Raw genomic sequence first — 15,736 nt, forward strand, 5'->3', positions numbered from 1 at the left:
TACACCCTGTAAGATTGGATTCTGCTGCTCTTTAATTCCACAAATTCACCCACGCCGCGAGAATAAGAAACAAAAGCAGACTTGGCAAGCTCTGAGATCCAAAGCAGCTCAGCCACAAGGCTGGAAATTCATCTGAATTTTTGTAGCAGTTGTTTCTTTTTCCTCCCCTTGCAGCTGTCCACGGTGTTACGCTTGTAATTCCCTGTGATTCTGAGCAGGACAAGTGCAGCTCCTGTGCTGCGGCTGCATGACCTGCTGGCGTGGGAACAGCTGGTGCTTCGAATTTCCAGCTGTGGGAAGTGGTGAGCGAGTAAGAGCAGCTGAAGGTGACATTGCCGATTCCCAGGGGACGCTGCTGCATGTGCCTTTTTTCAATGAGCTGCAGGAGTTATCAGTCTGCGTCAAAATTTTCCTAACTAAACAGTCCAGAGAAACACGGATGTCTACTTGTTCTCGGGAAGGCTTTCAGGGAAGGGTACAAAGAAGACAGAGCCGTACCCCTCCTCGAGCTGCCCACTGGCAGGGTGAGAGGCAGCGAGCACGCCTCGGAACCTGGGAAATTATCACTTAAAAAGATGCTTTAACATGAGGGTGGTCAAACACTTCGGTAGGGTTCCAGAGAGGTTTGGGCATCTCAGTCCTTAAAGGGACTCAGATATTGACTGCACAGTGACCTGAGCATCCTGCTCAGACTGCACCTGCTTTAGTCCTGCCCAACGTCCAGGAAAAACGCCCTTTGTTTAGTTGTTAGTGCCTCTGATATTACATCCGTGCCCTTAGAATAGCCTGCTCCGAGAGTATGTCTGCATCTGATGTCCCACTAAAGACGCAGAGCAGAAGTAGCACTCTCGGCTGCCGACAGCACAACAGCAGCAGACCTCTCTGTGACTAAATTCTTGTCGCTAGTTTTCACAGAAAACCCAGGGCCGCCGCACCGATGTAAAGTAGCAAAATCAAGTAAAACGCGTTCTAGATGAATTTGGTAAACGGCGAGGTGACAGCCTGTTCGTGGGGCTTTTGTCTGCAGCGATCCATTTTCAGGGACTGGAAATTGTTTCTGACACGTCAGTGCAAAGCGAGAAAATCCTGTATATATGTAGCTGCTCTATAATTCACGTTGCTTGGGACATGTTTTATTCATTGGTTGAGTGCGAACAGCACGGGGGAGTCGCGCCTGATTAAAAGAATCCGTCAGAGCTCCTCGTATGACAGTAGGAAATGCCAAACAAATCCAGGATCCACAAGATACTTCAAAATCTTATCTCTGAGTGTTATTAACGGGCTCCCATCGGCCAGTCACATAAAAAGTAATTTGAGGTTTTCAAATGAAAGACAACGTTAGCTTAAGGAATATTTGAAGTTTAAGCTGAGCTCTACAGGACACTCGTTGGGTGCCTTGTGCAAGTAAAGAGGAACTAAAAAGAGGACAGAAAAAAATGGAATTTTGATAAACATTTCACTCGTGATTTTTGCAATGTTTTTTTTTTCTGAATCTTCAGAGATTCTTTGCATCCTGTTGTAACGCGCTTGAAGAATTGTGTTCTTTTTCTCATATTGCCATCTCAGTGGGCTGAAAATGTTGTGTTTTTTTTTGTTATTTGTACAAAATTCAGGAGCCAAAATAAATTCACAAGTAGATGGGGCTCTCTAGTTGTGAGTTGGAAGACCTCAGGGTTTGAGTTTTAAAAAGATGAAGCATCCATTTCAATGCTAAACGTTGGCTTTTGTTCTTTCTCACTGCCTTTAATTGCGTTAACTTTTCTTTTGTAATCCCTTTGTGTTTTTTAGCCAACGTCCATGAGGGCCATTCGGGCTAGGTACGACCCCTATCTCCAGACAAGACACAGAGTGGAACAGGTACAGGGGAAGGGGAGCGTGTTGCCTTTGTGATGCAAAGAACGATAATGCTTTGAATTTGATGGAGCTGGTGAGTGGAAGGGGTTGGGATGAGTCCAGCTGGAGGGCGGTCACTAGCAGCATGCCCCAGCTTTCACCTCTGGGGCCTCTGTCAGCAGGAGCATTGCCAGCAGGACGAGGGAAGGGAACCTTCTCTCCCCTCAGCGCTGCTGAAGCCACTGCTGAAGCTGCGTCCAATTCTGGGCTCCGCAGAGGAAGGCCAGGAGGTTCGGTGTGAACATCAGGGAACACTCCTCCTCTGAGGTGACTGAGCACTGACACAGGTTGCCCAGAGAGGTTGTGGAGTCTCCGTCCTTGGAGATACCCGCTGCCTGCCTGGACACGGTGACAGACAAATTGCTTTAGTTGCCGCTGCTCTGAGCACAGAGGCTGGACTGCGTGACCCCCACAGGTCCCTTCTGCCCTCACTTTTTCCATGATTCTGTAATTCTAAGTTAGCCTGACTTGATCCCTATGGAGGAATTATTTTTAAACCTTTTAATTGTCTGTCACTTCCACTAAATAAATAACAAGTTCTGAATCTCTTAGGAGATGTTATCTTTTCTGAAGGGTACTTAATTACTGATAGGAGGCCTTCTTACAACAAAATCGTAGAGATTTTTGGCAACTGCTAGTTCTTGATAATTGCTTACATTTAGGATTTATTACGTTACATTAATTGCACTTAGAATTTATTACTGACATAGTGTCTTTCCTACCAAAATGGTTTTTTTTTCCTCCTTCACCGGAAAATTAAAAGATGTGATTTGATTCTTAGTCCTACTCTGCTTTTACCTCTTTCCTGTTCATCTCCAAACCCGGTGGCCGATTCTCTGTGGATTCAGCGTGGGCCTTTTCTCCCACGAGCTTTGAAGGATGGTTCTGCGTGGATTGAAGCAGAAGCGAAGAAACTTTTCTTACTGGCCATGTCTATGTTGAAATTGGAACCTGTGTAACTGCACTGGGAAGCTGCTGTGCTCAAATTACTCGGCGTTGTCACAAAAAATCTGCACTGGGCACAGTGTCTGTACTGTGTTCTTGCGGTAGAGAAGTAATCCCTGGGTTTTGGAGGGGAATATAAGAAACCTGTACAAAAGCATTCATAGTTTGTCACTTACAGGGGATGGGACAACTGATGGAGGCGACTGTTATGGTGTAGGAGTGCCAGGGCTTTCAGAAAAGCCTTTCAGCTAAGTCACTGGTAACTTCTCGCTGGTGCTCTTACAGCTGAAGCAGCTGGGCCACAGCGTGGATAAAGTGGAGTTCATCGTGATGGGCGGAACCTTCATGGCCCTGCCTGAAGACTACCGCGATTACTTCATCCGAAACCTTCACGATGCCTTGTCGGGTCACACTTCCAACAACGTAGCAGAGGCTGTCAGGTAAGTGCTTTGGTTTTCTTTAACGTAATCGCTTCAAAGCGTTCTCCAGCTGCTGCAAGAACAGAGAACACTGAACGTTCGTGTCTCATTTTTCGGAAGGGCAGCGTTTATCCCGTTACACATACACAGAATATTCCTAGCTCAACCTCCCGTGTTACTTCGCTTGCTGCGTAGCGCCGTGCTTTATCTGTTTTAGGAAGTGCTAAGCTTTTCCTCATTTTTTTTGGCGTTCCGTCTGGACTGCTGCCTTTTATGCTCCGTCATCTTGGTTTGGAGTTGTGACGAATCCCACTGCCGTGGGATTTATTTCCTTTAGCTGGGAAGGGGAACTGATCCTGGCTTGGAGGAAAGCCAGACGTCAGCTCCCGTAAGGGATGACTCACCCCGAGAGCGTCAGTGCTCAGGAGCTCTGAGCCCCTTGCGGTCTCCAACGCAGTTACCCTTGCAGCATTTCTGAGTGGCAGGGAGATGTTCTTCTCCTTGTACAGTTGGCGAACTGAAAATCAGAGACTCCTGTGGTTACGTGTGGTTTGGTGCATTAAATCCCCAACTTTCCAGGTACGTTTTTCAGGGTGCAACCGAGAAGAAAACCTGGAAAGATTTGGTATTTTGGAGCTGTTAAAACTAGGCGACCATCCCTCTGGCAGTTTCAGTTGTCACTTGTCATAGTTCAGTGCAGTGAATTTTCCTGGATACCACTGTCATCCACTAAAGAAAACAGTTTTAAAGCTGGTTAGGACCAGCCCTTGTCTGGCTTCATGTTGCCCATCATATTTTAAAGCTGTAATTTCATTAGGTTTTCCTCTGGAGGGCAGCAAACGCTTCTACTCTTTTTTTTTCTTCCCTTGCCGTTCGAAGACCAGACAAAAAGTGCAGCGCTGCTCTTTGCAAGAGCAACAATCGAGGCAACAAAACAGCTACCAAGCTGCAAAAAAAACCTGCTTTTCTTTTGCTCTAGCACGCCGGTTGTGAGCACTTAAGGACACCCAGCTCACTCTGGAAGAAGGGTGGAAGTTTGCAGGTGTCCGCTCAGTTTGGTGCCGCGCTCGTACGGCCGTCAGGTGGTTCAGGACGTGGCTGTTCAGCGTCTTCTGCTGCGGGTGCCTAGCTAATTTTACCGGCGACAAAATTGCTTTGCGAGTAGTCTGTCCTTGGCTCTGCAGATTACCGAGGAAACTAATTACGACGCAGGCGGTGCCACCAAGTGATTTTAAGAGCATGCGAAAACGAAGTGACTGAAGTCGGCGTGCTGCCTTGCAGAGCACACAAATGGAGCAGTGTGAGAAAGCCCGCACTGACGATGTGGCTTTTTTTTTTTACCCAGCGGATAAATAAAGCGATACGTATTTGTACCATAAAACTCATGTTAAATGCTTAGTAAATGGAAGCATGTGGGAGTTATTCATGTTGCATTTTCTAAATATTCCAGAGGCAAGAAAATTGTGTTCGAGATGAATCAGAGCTTTTTACTTTTTGTGCTGCTTGCATGGAGCTGTTGCACTGTGTCACTGCAGTGCTGTTGTGAGATGGTCAATGACACCCAGAAGAAATCAATTCAGCTTTGCATGTTTCTCTTTGTACTTGAGGATTCAGCCTTTCTCCCTCGCTGCTTCCATTGACAGAAGCCATGTTACGTGGGGAATATTGACAATATTGTATTTGTTTTATACTGTGGGCACTGCATTTGGCTGTAAGCTGGGATCTGGTCTCTCTCACCCCTTATTTTTAATGCAACCATGGCAGCTTTGAGAGTTTTCCTTCTCAGGAAAATAATTAGTTACCTTTAGATTTTGTACAGCGATCTCTTTCTTCAGGAAAAGGACCTTCAGCCAGGATACGTTTCTTTGAAGCCTTTCTAAGCATGTCCTTTGATTAAACCAGCGCAGCATCTATCTATAAAAGCTTCAATCCACCTAACCATGAACCCAGCATTTCCCCCCTTAGTCCACCCATTTCTTTTCTTTGTCCTAAACTTGAGCTCCAGTTCCGTGTCCGATGCTGTCTCTTCCAGTGGTAGAGGTAAGCTGACCTTTACCGTCTAAATTACGCAGCATCAGAGGGCTTCTCCTCTTGACATAATCTGGATCTTTTCTTCCTCTTGACCATCTCAACCGCTGTGGCTTCTGCTCCCAGTTCATCAGGTAAGAGGGATGTGACCCTGTGCACTACGACTGTGACCTGCCTCCGAGGTGTCTACTGTTCCTCACAAAGCCAGCACCTCAAGTCTGACCGAAGGAGTACGTCCTCAAACTCTGTTGGCCCTTGGACTCCTGCTGATGATCTGAGTTGCCACCCGGCTTGCTTAGAGATTTAGGGGCTTGGGGCACGTGGCAGATCACACAGCTGCACAGCCAGCAGTGCCTGTGTGGCAGAAGTGACGTAGGCCTGGAGCACTTTGTCTCAGGGAGGTGGGACACCGCTCCAGCCAGCTGCTGTGGAAGAAATAAACCTGAAACTCTTTACGGTCAGTGGAGAGAGCAGGATCTTCGTGGGGTGGCTCAGCATCTTACCTAGGGTTGCTCTTTAACCTGTTCCTAGGTAAACTGGGGCAGCTCACCTGGAAGGTGTGAAGATCTCCCTTCATATCTACTTACAAAGCACTAGGAAGATCCTTTATGAATGAATGGACTTGAAGTGGGTTCAGATCATTTTTTAATAGATGCCTGAATAAAGCATGGGTTTAGAGGTGACCCTATTCATGCACAAGAACCGGTCAACCAAAAATGCGATTAAAAAAAGATAAACAGCATCTGCTGGGCTTTCGTGGCAACTCTGCTGCGACTGGAGGAAGGAAACAACTTCCCCCAGAAAGCGCTGCTGCTGTTTAATATTTCTGCAGTACCTTCCTCTTGAGGTAATAAACACTTCTTAGACTATTCAGACAGAAGCCTTTGCTGGAGGCGCTTTGGTATGCTTGAGAAAGAAGTTGGCTGACGAATGAGCAAAGAACTGCAGAGCCAGAGGGGATTTTTGTTTTGCAGAGTGTGTGTGACAAGACCAAGGAGTTCTAATTTTTCTGTGCCAAGGACACCACTTAGGAGCTTTCAGTGCATTTCTGGATGTCTATCAACACGAGGTTGTGGACTTGGCGATAAGCTTTCCCTTCTTTACGAGGGGAGTTGTGGTTACTGCTGAAGAAATGCTAGACAATTGATCTTTTTTGGTCACTACAGAAATGCATCTTCCTCCGGGAGTTGTTCCCATCCAGTCAAAGCGTTGACTTGACCACTGACTGCGGCTGCCTTTGCTCTTTTGTGAGGACAAGGAAAACACGATCCGAGAAGGTGTGAAATCCACATGCAAATCAAAGTGACTTCTCCCCATCATTCTGCTCCTCTCACCTGACCCGTGAGTCATGGGAGGTGCTGGGCATATTTCACTGCAGCGGTGACTCACCACATAACCCAGGGGCTGAGCACCTCTTCTCCGAGCCAGGAGCTGACTTTTAATTAGTGATTGAGGCCCCACGAGGACTCGCCCGTGTTCAGAAAGGCAAGTGTCAGGTCCCCCGAGCCTACGCACCCGGGAGCTCCTTGGGCTGCACCTTCAGGCCTGCCTTCTCTCAGAGTATTTAAAAATGCACGGGAAGTACTTGTAAAGTTTTATCCCATTGTGTTTATTCCGATGATCGATCGCATCGTCGTGTTCTTAACGACAACGGAGGAAGAGAATAAAATTGCTGGAGTCCCGTGTTGCAATTCGAGCATCTCGTCTACCTGGGATTTCTGTGCAGTGTTTGGGTGACAGCAGACACGATCGCAATTTCCCTGCTAGGTCTGCAAGCCAAGGCTCATTTGCCACGTGCATCAGCCTCTGACATCCAGAACTAACAAAACTGTTGGCCGTACTGGATTCCTTGCGGAGAAATTCTCTGATTCCATGAAATGGCAGCTCCTAGCGTTGGCCAACACCGTGGGAGCGCCTTTCAGCCCAGCCTTGCCGTGGGTTGCTTTTGCCAAGCGTCCTTTTGTGTTTTCCCTCTCAGCTGGGCTGGTGAGCAGGCAGCGAGCGAGGAAATTTCCTGTAGGTATCCCAGAAGCCACAATGACCTTTTGGCAAGCTGGGAGCAGGTGGATCCAGCTCCTTGAGAGCCTTCTCTGAAAGAGAGGGCGCAGGTTTTAAATAACCGCTGTTTGGGGCTGGTTTATTGTGTGCCCAGTTTAAGACCCATTAGTCCATCTGAGGAAAAAACAAACCAAACCAAAACAAGCTCTGGAGGTTTCAGCAGCACTTGGTTTGATGTGTGAAGCTCCTGACGCATTTTAAAACCCAGCTGGAAGTCGCTTGAATGCACCAGATCCGGGCAAGCCATGAAGAATGCGTTTTGTTTGGTTATCAGATGATGTGTTTTCTGGAAAGCTCCGTACACTCTTTTCTCAAATCCCCACATTAGGGCTCGCGTCCCGGTAATTCTTCTAACAGGAGCTGCCATTTCTCTACAAGCAACAGCGATCGTGCAGGCTGCCTCTGAGCAACTCCTCGTTGGGCTTTTCAGCAGTGAAGAATAAACCTGTCTTTAAGGGAGCGCTACGTCAAAGTCTGTTCAAATTTCCCGTTCTTAGGACTCGAGGAGCCTTGGAAGGTGCGGGTTTCTGCACATACGTCTTGTCTTCCTGCTGCAGTTCTTGTCTTCCTGCTGAGCCCGTCTCCTCTCGGTCCCTCTCAGGTCACCGCCCTGATGAAGTGACGCAGGGTGACACCCGAGCACGTTGCTCCTGTGCTGCTTGCAGCTCACCTCGGGCCAGCGAGACGCAAACACCGCTTGTGGGAAATTCTGCTTTGCCAGGAATCGTAAGAAAAGAGATTTCAGTCCTTCCCCGTGGGGTTAGTGCAGGCGAAGAAGATGCTCTCCTGCGGTCCAGGTGGCTCGGCTGACATGCGGTGCTCGTTACACTGATGCGTCTTAATTGTGCTTTCCCCGTACGAATTGTGACTCCGGCAGAAGATGACTGAGGGCTTTGACTCACCAGCTCCAGTGATTCATGCAGGAGCGATTTGGGGAGGTTACTGTTCTCCTCCATCTACCTTGACCCCTCTGCTTGAGGTTAGCGCTTCCCAAACAGGCAGCTAAACACACTTGTCCACCCTGCGGCCGCCCGCGTTCACCCCGTGGCAAATGAATATAATCCGGAGCAGACTGAGAGCAGAGAGGATCTGCTGCTACTTCGGCCGCGGGAGCCCAGCCTGGTAAATTGCCCTGCAACAAATTGCCCCAAATTTGCTAGTCGCATCTCACCTCCAGCCTCGCCGTAATGAGCGGGTGCCGTGACAGGTAAGCTCTCGCAGCCCGCGCGCTAAGCGCCGTAATTGCCAGCTTAAGCTCCTCTTCGAAGGGGGTTTGGGGCACTTATCCTGATCCGCAGCCCCCCCCCTTGAGCAGGCAGCAGCTTCTGGCAGAGAGGGAAGCGAATAGCAGGAGGCGGCAGCGCCGCAAATTGCTGTGGCTTGTATCCATCAGAGCTTGTCTGTCAAATCCCTCGGGGCATCTGACTGGGCAGTGATTTTTCTGTGCCAGGCAGGAGATAACTGGCTGTTGTTTTAGTGCCAGATCGTTTGCGACAGAGATTCTGTCTAAATTTCCTTTTATTCCCGGAGATTTGGAGGCTGGTTCCTAACGTTCTAGAGGGGCGGGCAGATTTCCTTTGTTCCCAGCTTTCCACGCAGCTCCCCAATGGTGCAGAAGCAGCATTTGCCATTAAAACCTATTTTTTTTTTTGGCAGCGTTTACCCCTAAATGCCTTCGGTACGGATACCGTCTTCCCGGCTGGCAGAATTTGAGGAAAATTACCCCAAAGTCGGCCGGCCTTTGTCGGTACCCTGTTACTTTTGCGCTGCTTATTTGCTACCGCAAGACCCAACTTCTAGCTGCTGAGGTGCGTTATTTGGGGGATGCCAAAGTGAAAGCCGTTTCATCAGATTGTGTCCTAATCTCGTTAGGAGTAGCTGTTTATCTTTTTCCTCCCGTAGCTACGGAAAGTGATTGCCTATCCTGTTATCTGCCCCTGGTCAGGATTTCCGCAGCGGTTTCATTTGGATGTAAAATATTCAGGTTTGTGACCGAGTGCTGGCTGGGGGAGGGAGGATTGAGGAAGCCGTACCCACACGTTCCTGCCCACGTGCACCAGGACACCTGGCGTTAGGAGACTTGGGGTTTTCTCAGGTAGACGTCAGTACCAGAAGGATTTTTGGCACGGGTTGGTGGGGTGGTAGCGTTCATTCACAGCAGGCGTCCGAGCTACACCTAACGGCAGCCCGTTTGTGAATGCTGTTGATCTGCATTTCTCCTGCCTGGGCGGAAAGGACGACCGCCCCGGCGGTCATGACATTGTCAGAGCTAAATAATGAATTTCAGTGCCTTTTTTTTTTCTTTTTTGTACATTTTCAGCAAACGACCGCTGAACACCTGCCAAAGGGAATACTTTTCTCATTGTTGCTGCCTCACTGCTGCGCGCGTGTGATTTGGCAAGCGTTACAAGTTCTCCGGTGACCTGCGCCAAAATGTTAATGCTAGGAGGGGATGCGAGTGGTCAGATGGGATTGAGGACTGCAGACGGAGCTTGATTCACGGCTTGGTCACCTGTCTGAGCAGGAACTTGCTCTCTTCATTACACAGTTCTGGTTCAAGTCACGCTGGTGATCTGAAAGTAATGTCACAAAGAGAAGGCGCATCGTGGGCTAAATAAGCTTTCTGGCTTCTTTTCCGAGGGCCTCCCTAGCACAGCAATTTCACAGCTTGCCGGGCGTTACGGAAGCATTGCCTTGGTTGCTGTCGCCTTCCAGTTTTCCAGGCGTGCCAAAGATCAGACTTGCTTGGGATCTCCCTAAGGGTGCGAGATGGTGAGCATCTCTTGGGTCAAGCTTGGGCTTCTGCTGCCTGGAGCTGAACTCAATCCCAAACCGATGCTCCCATGCCCTGGAGAGGCAACGTGCAGCCTGCGCTACCTTTTCTCCTTCTTTTTCAGCAGAGATTGCTTTCCAGCCCGCATTAAAATGTGCTGGTAAAAGAGCGAGCCGCGGTTTATAGTTCCCTCAGCTGCGCTTGCCTCATTGACACTGTAAGCTGAGGCCCACTGCCTTTCGACAGCGCTAAATGCCCTTAAAAGAAGAGTCTTTTTCGAGTAAAACGGCGGTGCAGTATGCGTGCAGACAAACGGCAGGTTTCATTTCCATCCTCGTACGGAAAGATGGCAAGGAGGGGTTTTCCTGGGGCGGTTTTGTGAACGCAGCACTGAGCAGGGCACAGGCTGCTTGCTTTTGAAATACGCCTTCCCCAAATATGTCGCAGCTGATGTGCTGGGGGACTCGGAGCCTCCTCGTGGCCCAGCGCTTTGCCAAGGCAAGTACTCAAAAGCGAGGAGCCGACAGAGCTGGGGGGGGGGTGCGTGCAGCCTGAGTTTGGCCCCCCTCTGGCTGGGCCTTGGATTCCGGGATCGCCTGCAACACCTTCGTCTGGTTCGCCTGCCAGGACAGGCTGTGTGCTGCTCGGGGTTGTTGGGTTTGTACAGTTGGTGGGAAGCACCCCTGCTGCTTCAGTACAAGGTGACTTGAGCCAGTTGTTGAGACAGAATAGCATTTTGCAAGATGTTTTTGAGGCAGAATAGCTTTTTACTTGTTCCAGTGGTGGATCCTGCTCCCTTCTGCTCTCCAGGTCTTCTCTATTTTTCCTCCTCCTGTCCCAAGCCGCCTAAGACCAACGATCACCCTTCTTCGCCTTTCCTTGCACGCTCCTTTTCCTTGCTTTATCCTCTCTCCCCTCTCCACCGTGTTCATCTCAGCAGCTCAAAGCTGAATCACTTCTCCAAAGCGTGGAGGTCGATCGCTCCTTAGAAGCCCAGGAGCTGTTGGCACCTTGCGCTGCGTTGGAGCCGCGACAGTGACGAAAGGAAACGGGGAAGTGGCACCGAGAGGTCTCGTAGCCCGTCGCAGCAAGTCCTTTCACAAGCTCAGAGGAAACGAACGCGTGCAGGGGTTGTGTAGCACTCTTCAGAGAGATCATATTGGTGCTTTATATACGAGGGAGTTAGTTTGGGAAGATAAAGCAGAGCTTTTCGCCGGCAGTTTTGGCTGATGACTGCTTTTTATTAGCTCTGCTTATCATTCCATTGCTTCCTCAAAGCAGCAATCAAGCTGGTTTCCTTCCTCCAGCTAAATGTTTTCAGAGGGGCGTCAGGTGGGGGCGAGATGAATTTCCTCTAATAGGTTAGATGCAGGATCTACAAAGCGAGGTCTTCGCTGGACGCTGGCTTTATGCAACAAGAGCTTTTAGGGCATTTAGCTGTCAGAAGTCTACGCGGCAGCAGAAGTGGTTATTTTCCTCAATAACAGCGAGGAAGTGCTTGTTACTAAGAATATGCAACTGTCCCTAGGCCACAGTGAGTCAATATCAGAACTGAAATTGGAACTAGATTTTTTTTTTTAATACATCTAAGTCTCACCTAGCACAGCCTTTCTCATCAACTGCGGCAAGAAAAGCTTCAGCTCCGGCTTAGATTTAATAAAAGAGACTGTCACGTCATTTCTTTCATAATTTTAGACCTAAGCATTTTTCTCCCCAGTCCCTTTTTAGCCCGTGTCTGTAACCGTGTATTGACTATTCCATGGTAAACTGCCTATGTAATTATGACTTGATTGTCGGTCGTATCGATTTGGTAACAGGCATTTAAATTGTTGTTTTTTTTCAAGTTTCCCTCGGCTAAATTGCACCGCAAGGATGTGAGGAGTCAAGGGCACATCTCGGGCACCCTCCTCGTGCAGGTTTTGCTTGTCGGTGGGCAGTGACGCTTCGGTGTCACGGCTCCGACGTCGTTTGTTGCTCCTTGCGTCGTCTTCAGTATGCTCGGATGGAAGGAGAAGGGGACGTGGAGTAAAACCTGGCCTGTGGGAACGGCTGGGATCGATTGCCTGGCGGAGGTGGAATTGAACTAAAGGTCAAATAAAATTGTACCGGAATCCATGTAAGGGACAGCTAAAATTGGACCAAAACCCACTTCTTTTTTGATGACATATTGCTTGGGAGAAGGGTACCAAAAAGGTAAAATTGACCAAAGTGGGATATTAACCCAGCAGAGCCTACAGCTGGGCCTTCTGCTTAAATCCTCTGTGGGGCAAGGCCAGCGCCCTGCACAGAGCTGATGCTCAGAGCCAGGAGTGGGACTGCATTCAGGGTTTGTCCCACAGTACTGGGCAGGATCTCCCAGACTGTTACTAAGAAATGCATTTGGTTCTACGACTTCATAGACTAAAGTGTCTCCAGTTTTCTCTCCTTGTGCTGAGCTTTTTTTTTTTTTTTTTTCCCAAGCTTTTCCTGTGCACCACAAAGTGGTTTTGAAGACAACACGGGGCTTGGTGACCCTCACGTGTGGGCATTTTTCTCACTTCGGGAGATAACTGCGTGATGTCGTTAGCATGGGAACCTTTATTATTACTTGTAAACTATTTTCTTTTTCTCAAATAGGAGGGGAGCTGCTGCTTGGCACAGGAAACCTTACCCTGTGGCGAGCCCAGATCTTCATAATGCCATCGAGCTTCTGGTTATCTGGATCTCTTCTTTCGTAGCTCCTCTTCGCGGTTCTGTCTTAAGTCCTTCAGGATTCCCGGTTTCTTTTCTATGGTTGTCATTTCCAAATGCTATCAATGGTAATCAGATTTTGTGTAAAGGCCATGCCAGCATCCTGGAAGCAAGGGTGGGAGTTGAGGAATAGCTGGTTGAGTGCACGGGGAGCCCACCTGTGGTTTGATCCACCGATGGCTCATTGAATTCTCTGTCTTACGGACTTGCAACAATGGACTTGTTGCATCTTCCATATGTAAGATGTGTTTCTTTTTACTGGCAGTCATATATTACTCTGCAATTTAAAGTATCTGGCTCACAGTGAAGGGAATTAGGTACACTCCTCGTCTGATAGATTGGGCATGGGCTTAAGAAGTGGCCTTTCACTAGCGGAGTCCCCCAGGGCTCAGTACTGGGGCCAGTCCTCTTTAACATCTTCATCGATGATCTGGACGAGGGGATCGAGTGCACCTTCAGCAAGTTTGCAGACGACACCAAGTTAGGTGCGTGTGTCGATCTGCTCGAGGGTAGGAAGGCTCTGCAGGAGGATCTGGAGAGGCTGGGCCGATGGGCCGAGGCCAACGGTATGAAGTTCAACAAGGCCAAGTGCCGGGTCCTGCACCTGGGGCACAACAACCCCAAACAGAGCTACAGGCTGGGAGATGAGGGGTTGGAAAGCTGCCTGGCAGAGAAGGACCTGGGAGTAGTGGTTGACAGTCGGCTGAATATGAGCCAGCAGTGTGCTCAGGTGGCCAAGAAGGCCAACAGCATCCTGGCTTGTGTAAGGAACCGCGTGGCCAGCAGGGCCAGGGAAGTGATTGTCCCCCTGTACTCGGCTCTGGTGAGGCCGCACCTCGAGTACTGCGTTCAGTTTTGGGCCCCTCGCTACAAGAAGGACATGGAGGTGCTCGAGCGAGTCCAGAGAAGGGCTACGAAGCTGGTGAAGGGTCTGGAGAACAAGGCTTACGAGGAGCGGCTGAGGGAGCTGGGACTGTTCAGCCTGGAGAAGAGGAGGCTCAGGGGCGACCTTATCGCTCTCTACAGGTACCTGAAGGGAGGCTGTAGCGAGGTGGGGGTTGGTCTGTTCTCCCACGTGCCTGGTGACAGGACGAGGGGGAATGGGCTAAAGTTGCGCCAGGGGAGGTTTAGGTTGGATATTAGGAAGAACTTTACCAAAAGGGTTGTTAGACACTGGAACGGGCTGCCCAGGGAAGTGGTGGAGTCCCCATCCCTGGAGGTCTTTAAAAGACGTTTAGATGTAGAGCTCAGGGATATGGTTTGGTGGAGGACTTGTTAGTGTTAGGTCAGAGGTTGGACTGTGTGATCTTGGAGGTCTCTTCCAACCCAGACTATTCTGTGATTCTGTGATTTTTACAAGCAAATGTTATATTTTCTTCTTGCCAACATCTCGGGGAAAGTTGTGTTTTGCTGTCAGTGGATACCCTGATGTGTTGGACCTCAGTGTCTTTATTATGATAACATTTTTTTGTTGTCTTTAGCTGCTAAAACAGCAAACCACCCCCTCCGTATGTAGAACGAGAGAGAGGTTCTTGTTTTCCTGGTGCCAGTTTTCATCCTGGGCCGGTTGGGCTCCTTTCCTCTGGCCCAACGAAACTTCTTGGCTGTCGCGGGTGTCTTTGAAACACCTGACAAACAGGTGAAACTAGCTGGATTTCCAAAAGCGAGCTCTTTCACCAGAGCGTCCTAAAAAATTACGGGATAAGACTGAAAGTCTTGCATGCATTAAGGACTGAAGGAAGCTGGGAGAGCTTTAGAGTTGTAGTAGGTAACGGTGAGAAACCCAGCCTTGATGCTCGCTTTTAGTTACAAGACCAGCTCAGCGTGAGGGGATCATAACGAAGGGAACAGGGAGCGAAATGGGAAATGTTGTTATGCTGCTGCATATTTCGGCAATGGCTTCACAGCTTGAGCTGTGTTTGGTTCGTTTTGGAAATTAGGGAGGGAGGGAGGAGAATGACACTGAAAACTGGGGGAAAACATTGTAGAGCGATGCCGTAGAGGCTCTATAAAATCCTGAGAAGCAAGGAGAAGAGCAGGACCAGGTTGGAGAAGGGCAAAGAGCTAGCATAAGGGAGGAGGAGATAAGCACTCTCCTTCCCATTTAGGGCTTATCTCAGTGTGGGTTTTTTTTCCCCCTAAACCTTTAGCTTTGACAGAGGTAACGCAGAGGTTGCAGCTTGGCTCCAGGTAGAACCGTGCCTCCGCGATTTTTCTGGTTTGAAACATTTCACTCCAGCATATGCTTATTCGTCCTGGTATTTTCAGTTCCAGCTTGCTCATAACTTATTGCAGGGAAAAAAAACACAAACATTATCGTATATTGCTGCTGCCTCCAGCTTGATGGATGGGAGCTGACTGGATGAGATGTTAGAAGGTCCTGCCGGGGTTCCTGTCCCGTGTCCTTTTTTTTTTTTACCTCTTGAGCTAAGAAAAACCTTCCAGGCCCTGCTCGTGTGCCCTCTGAGGACATGTGGTGGCTTTTGAAAGAATTGTGTGTGTATGAAGCCAGCATCGCAAGAGCTCTTGTGAGCTGCGGGGAGCCTCCAGCCGACCTCCAGCCTCCCTGCCCAGGTGGAGGTCCGTCACCCCAGCCTCCCTGCCTGGACAGAGGTCCTTCACCCCAGGCTCCGTGCCCGAGTGGAGGTCCTTCACCCCAGCCTCCCTACCCAAGAGGAGGTCCTTCTCTCCAGCCTCCCTGCCTGGACAGAGGTCCTTCACCCCAGCCTCCCTGCCTGGACAGAGGTCCTTCACCCCATCCTCCCTGCCCAAGTGGAGGTCCTTCACCCCAGCCTCTCTGCCCAGATGGAGGTCCTTCTCTCCAGCCTCCCTGCCTGGACAGAGGTCCTTCACCCCAGCCTCCCTGCCCAGATGGAGGTCCTTCACCCCA

The 15,736-nt window shown here is 49.4% G+C and overlaps 1 protein-coding gene across 2 annotated transcripts in view; it reads left to right on the forward strand.

Moving 5' to 3' along the window:
- ELP3 (elongator acetyltransferase complex subunit 3) overlaps positions 1-15,736 on the forward strand; it is a 92,675-nt gene that overhangs the window by 6,362 nt on the left and 70,577 nt on the right. For both annotated transcript variants that reach the window (XM_035321241.1, XM_035321240.1), the window contains exons 6-7: positions 1,789-1,857; positions 3,124-3,278. In XM_035321241.1, coding sequence (XP_035177132.1) covers positions 1,789-1,857; positions 3,124-3,278 — 224 coding nt within the window. The remainder of the gene's footprint in view (positions 1-1,788; positions 1,858-3,123; positions 3,279-15,736) is intronic.

This window comes from Oxyura jamaicensis, chromosome 3 (genome assembly GCF_011077185.1).
Source record: "Oxyura jamaicensis isolate SHBP4307 breed ruddy duck chromosome 3, BPBGC_Ojam_1.0, whole genome shotgun sequence".
NCBI classification, from domain to species: Eukaryota; Metazoa; Chordata; class Aves; order Anseriformes; family Anatidae; genus Oxyura; species Oxyura jamaicensis.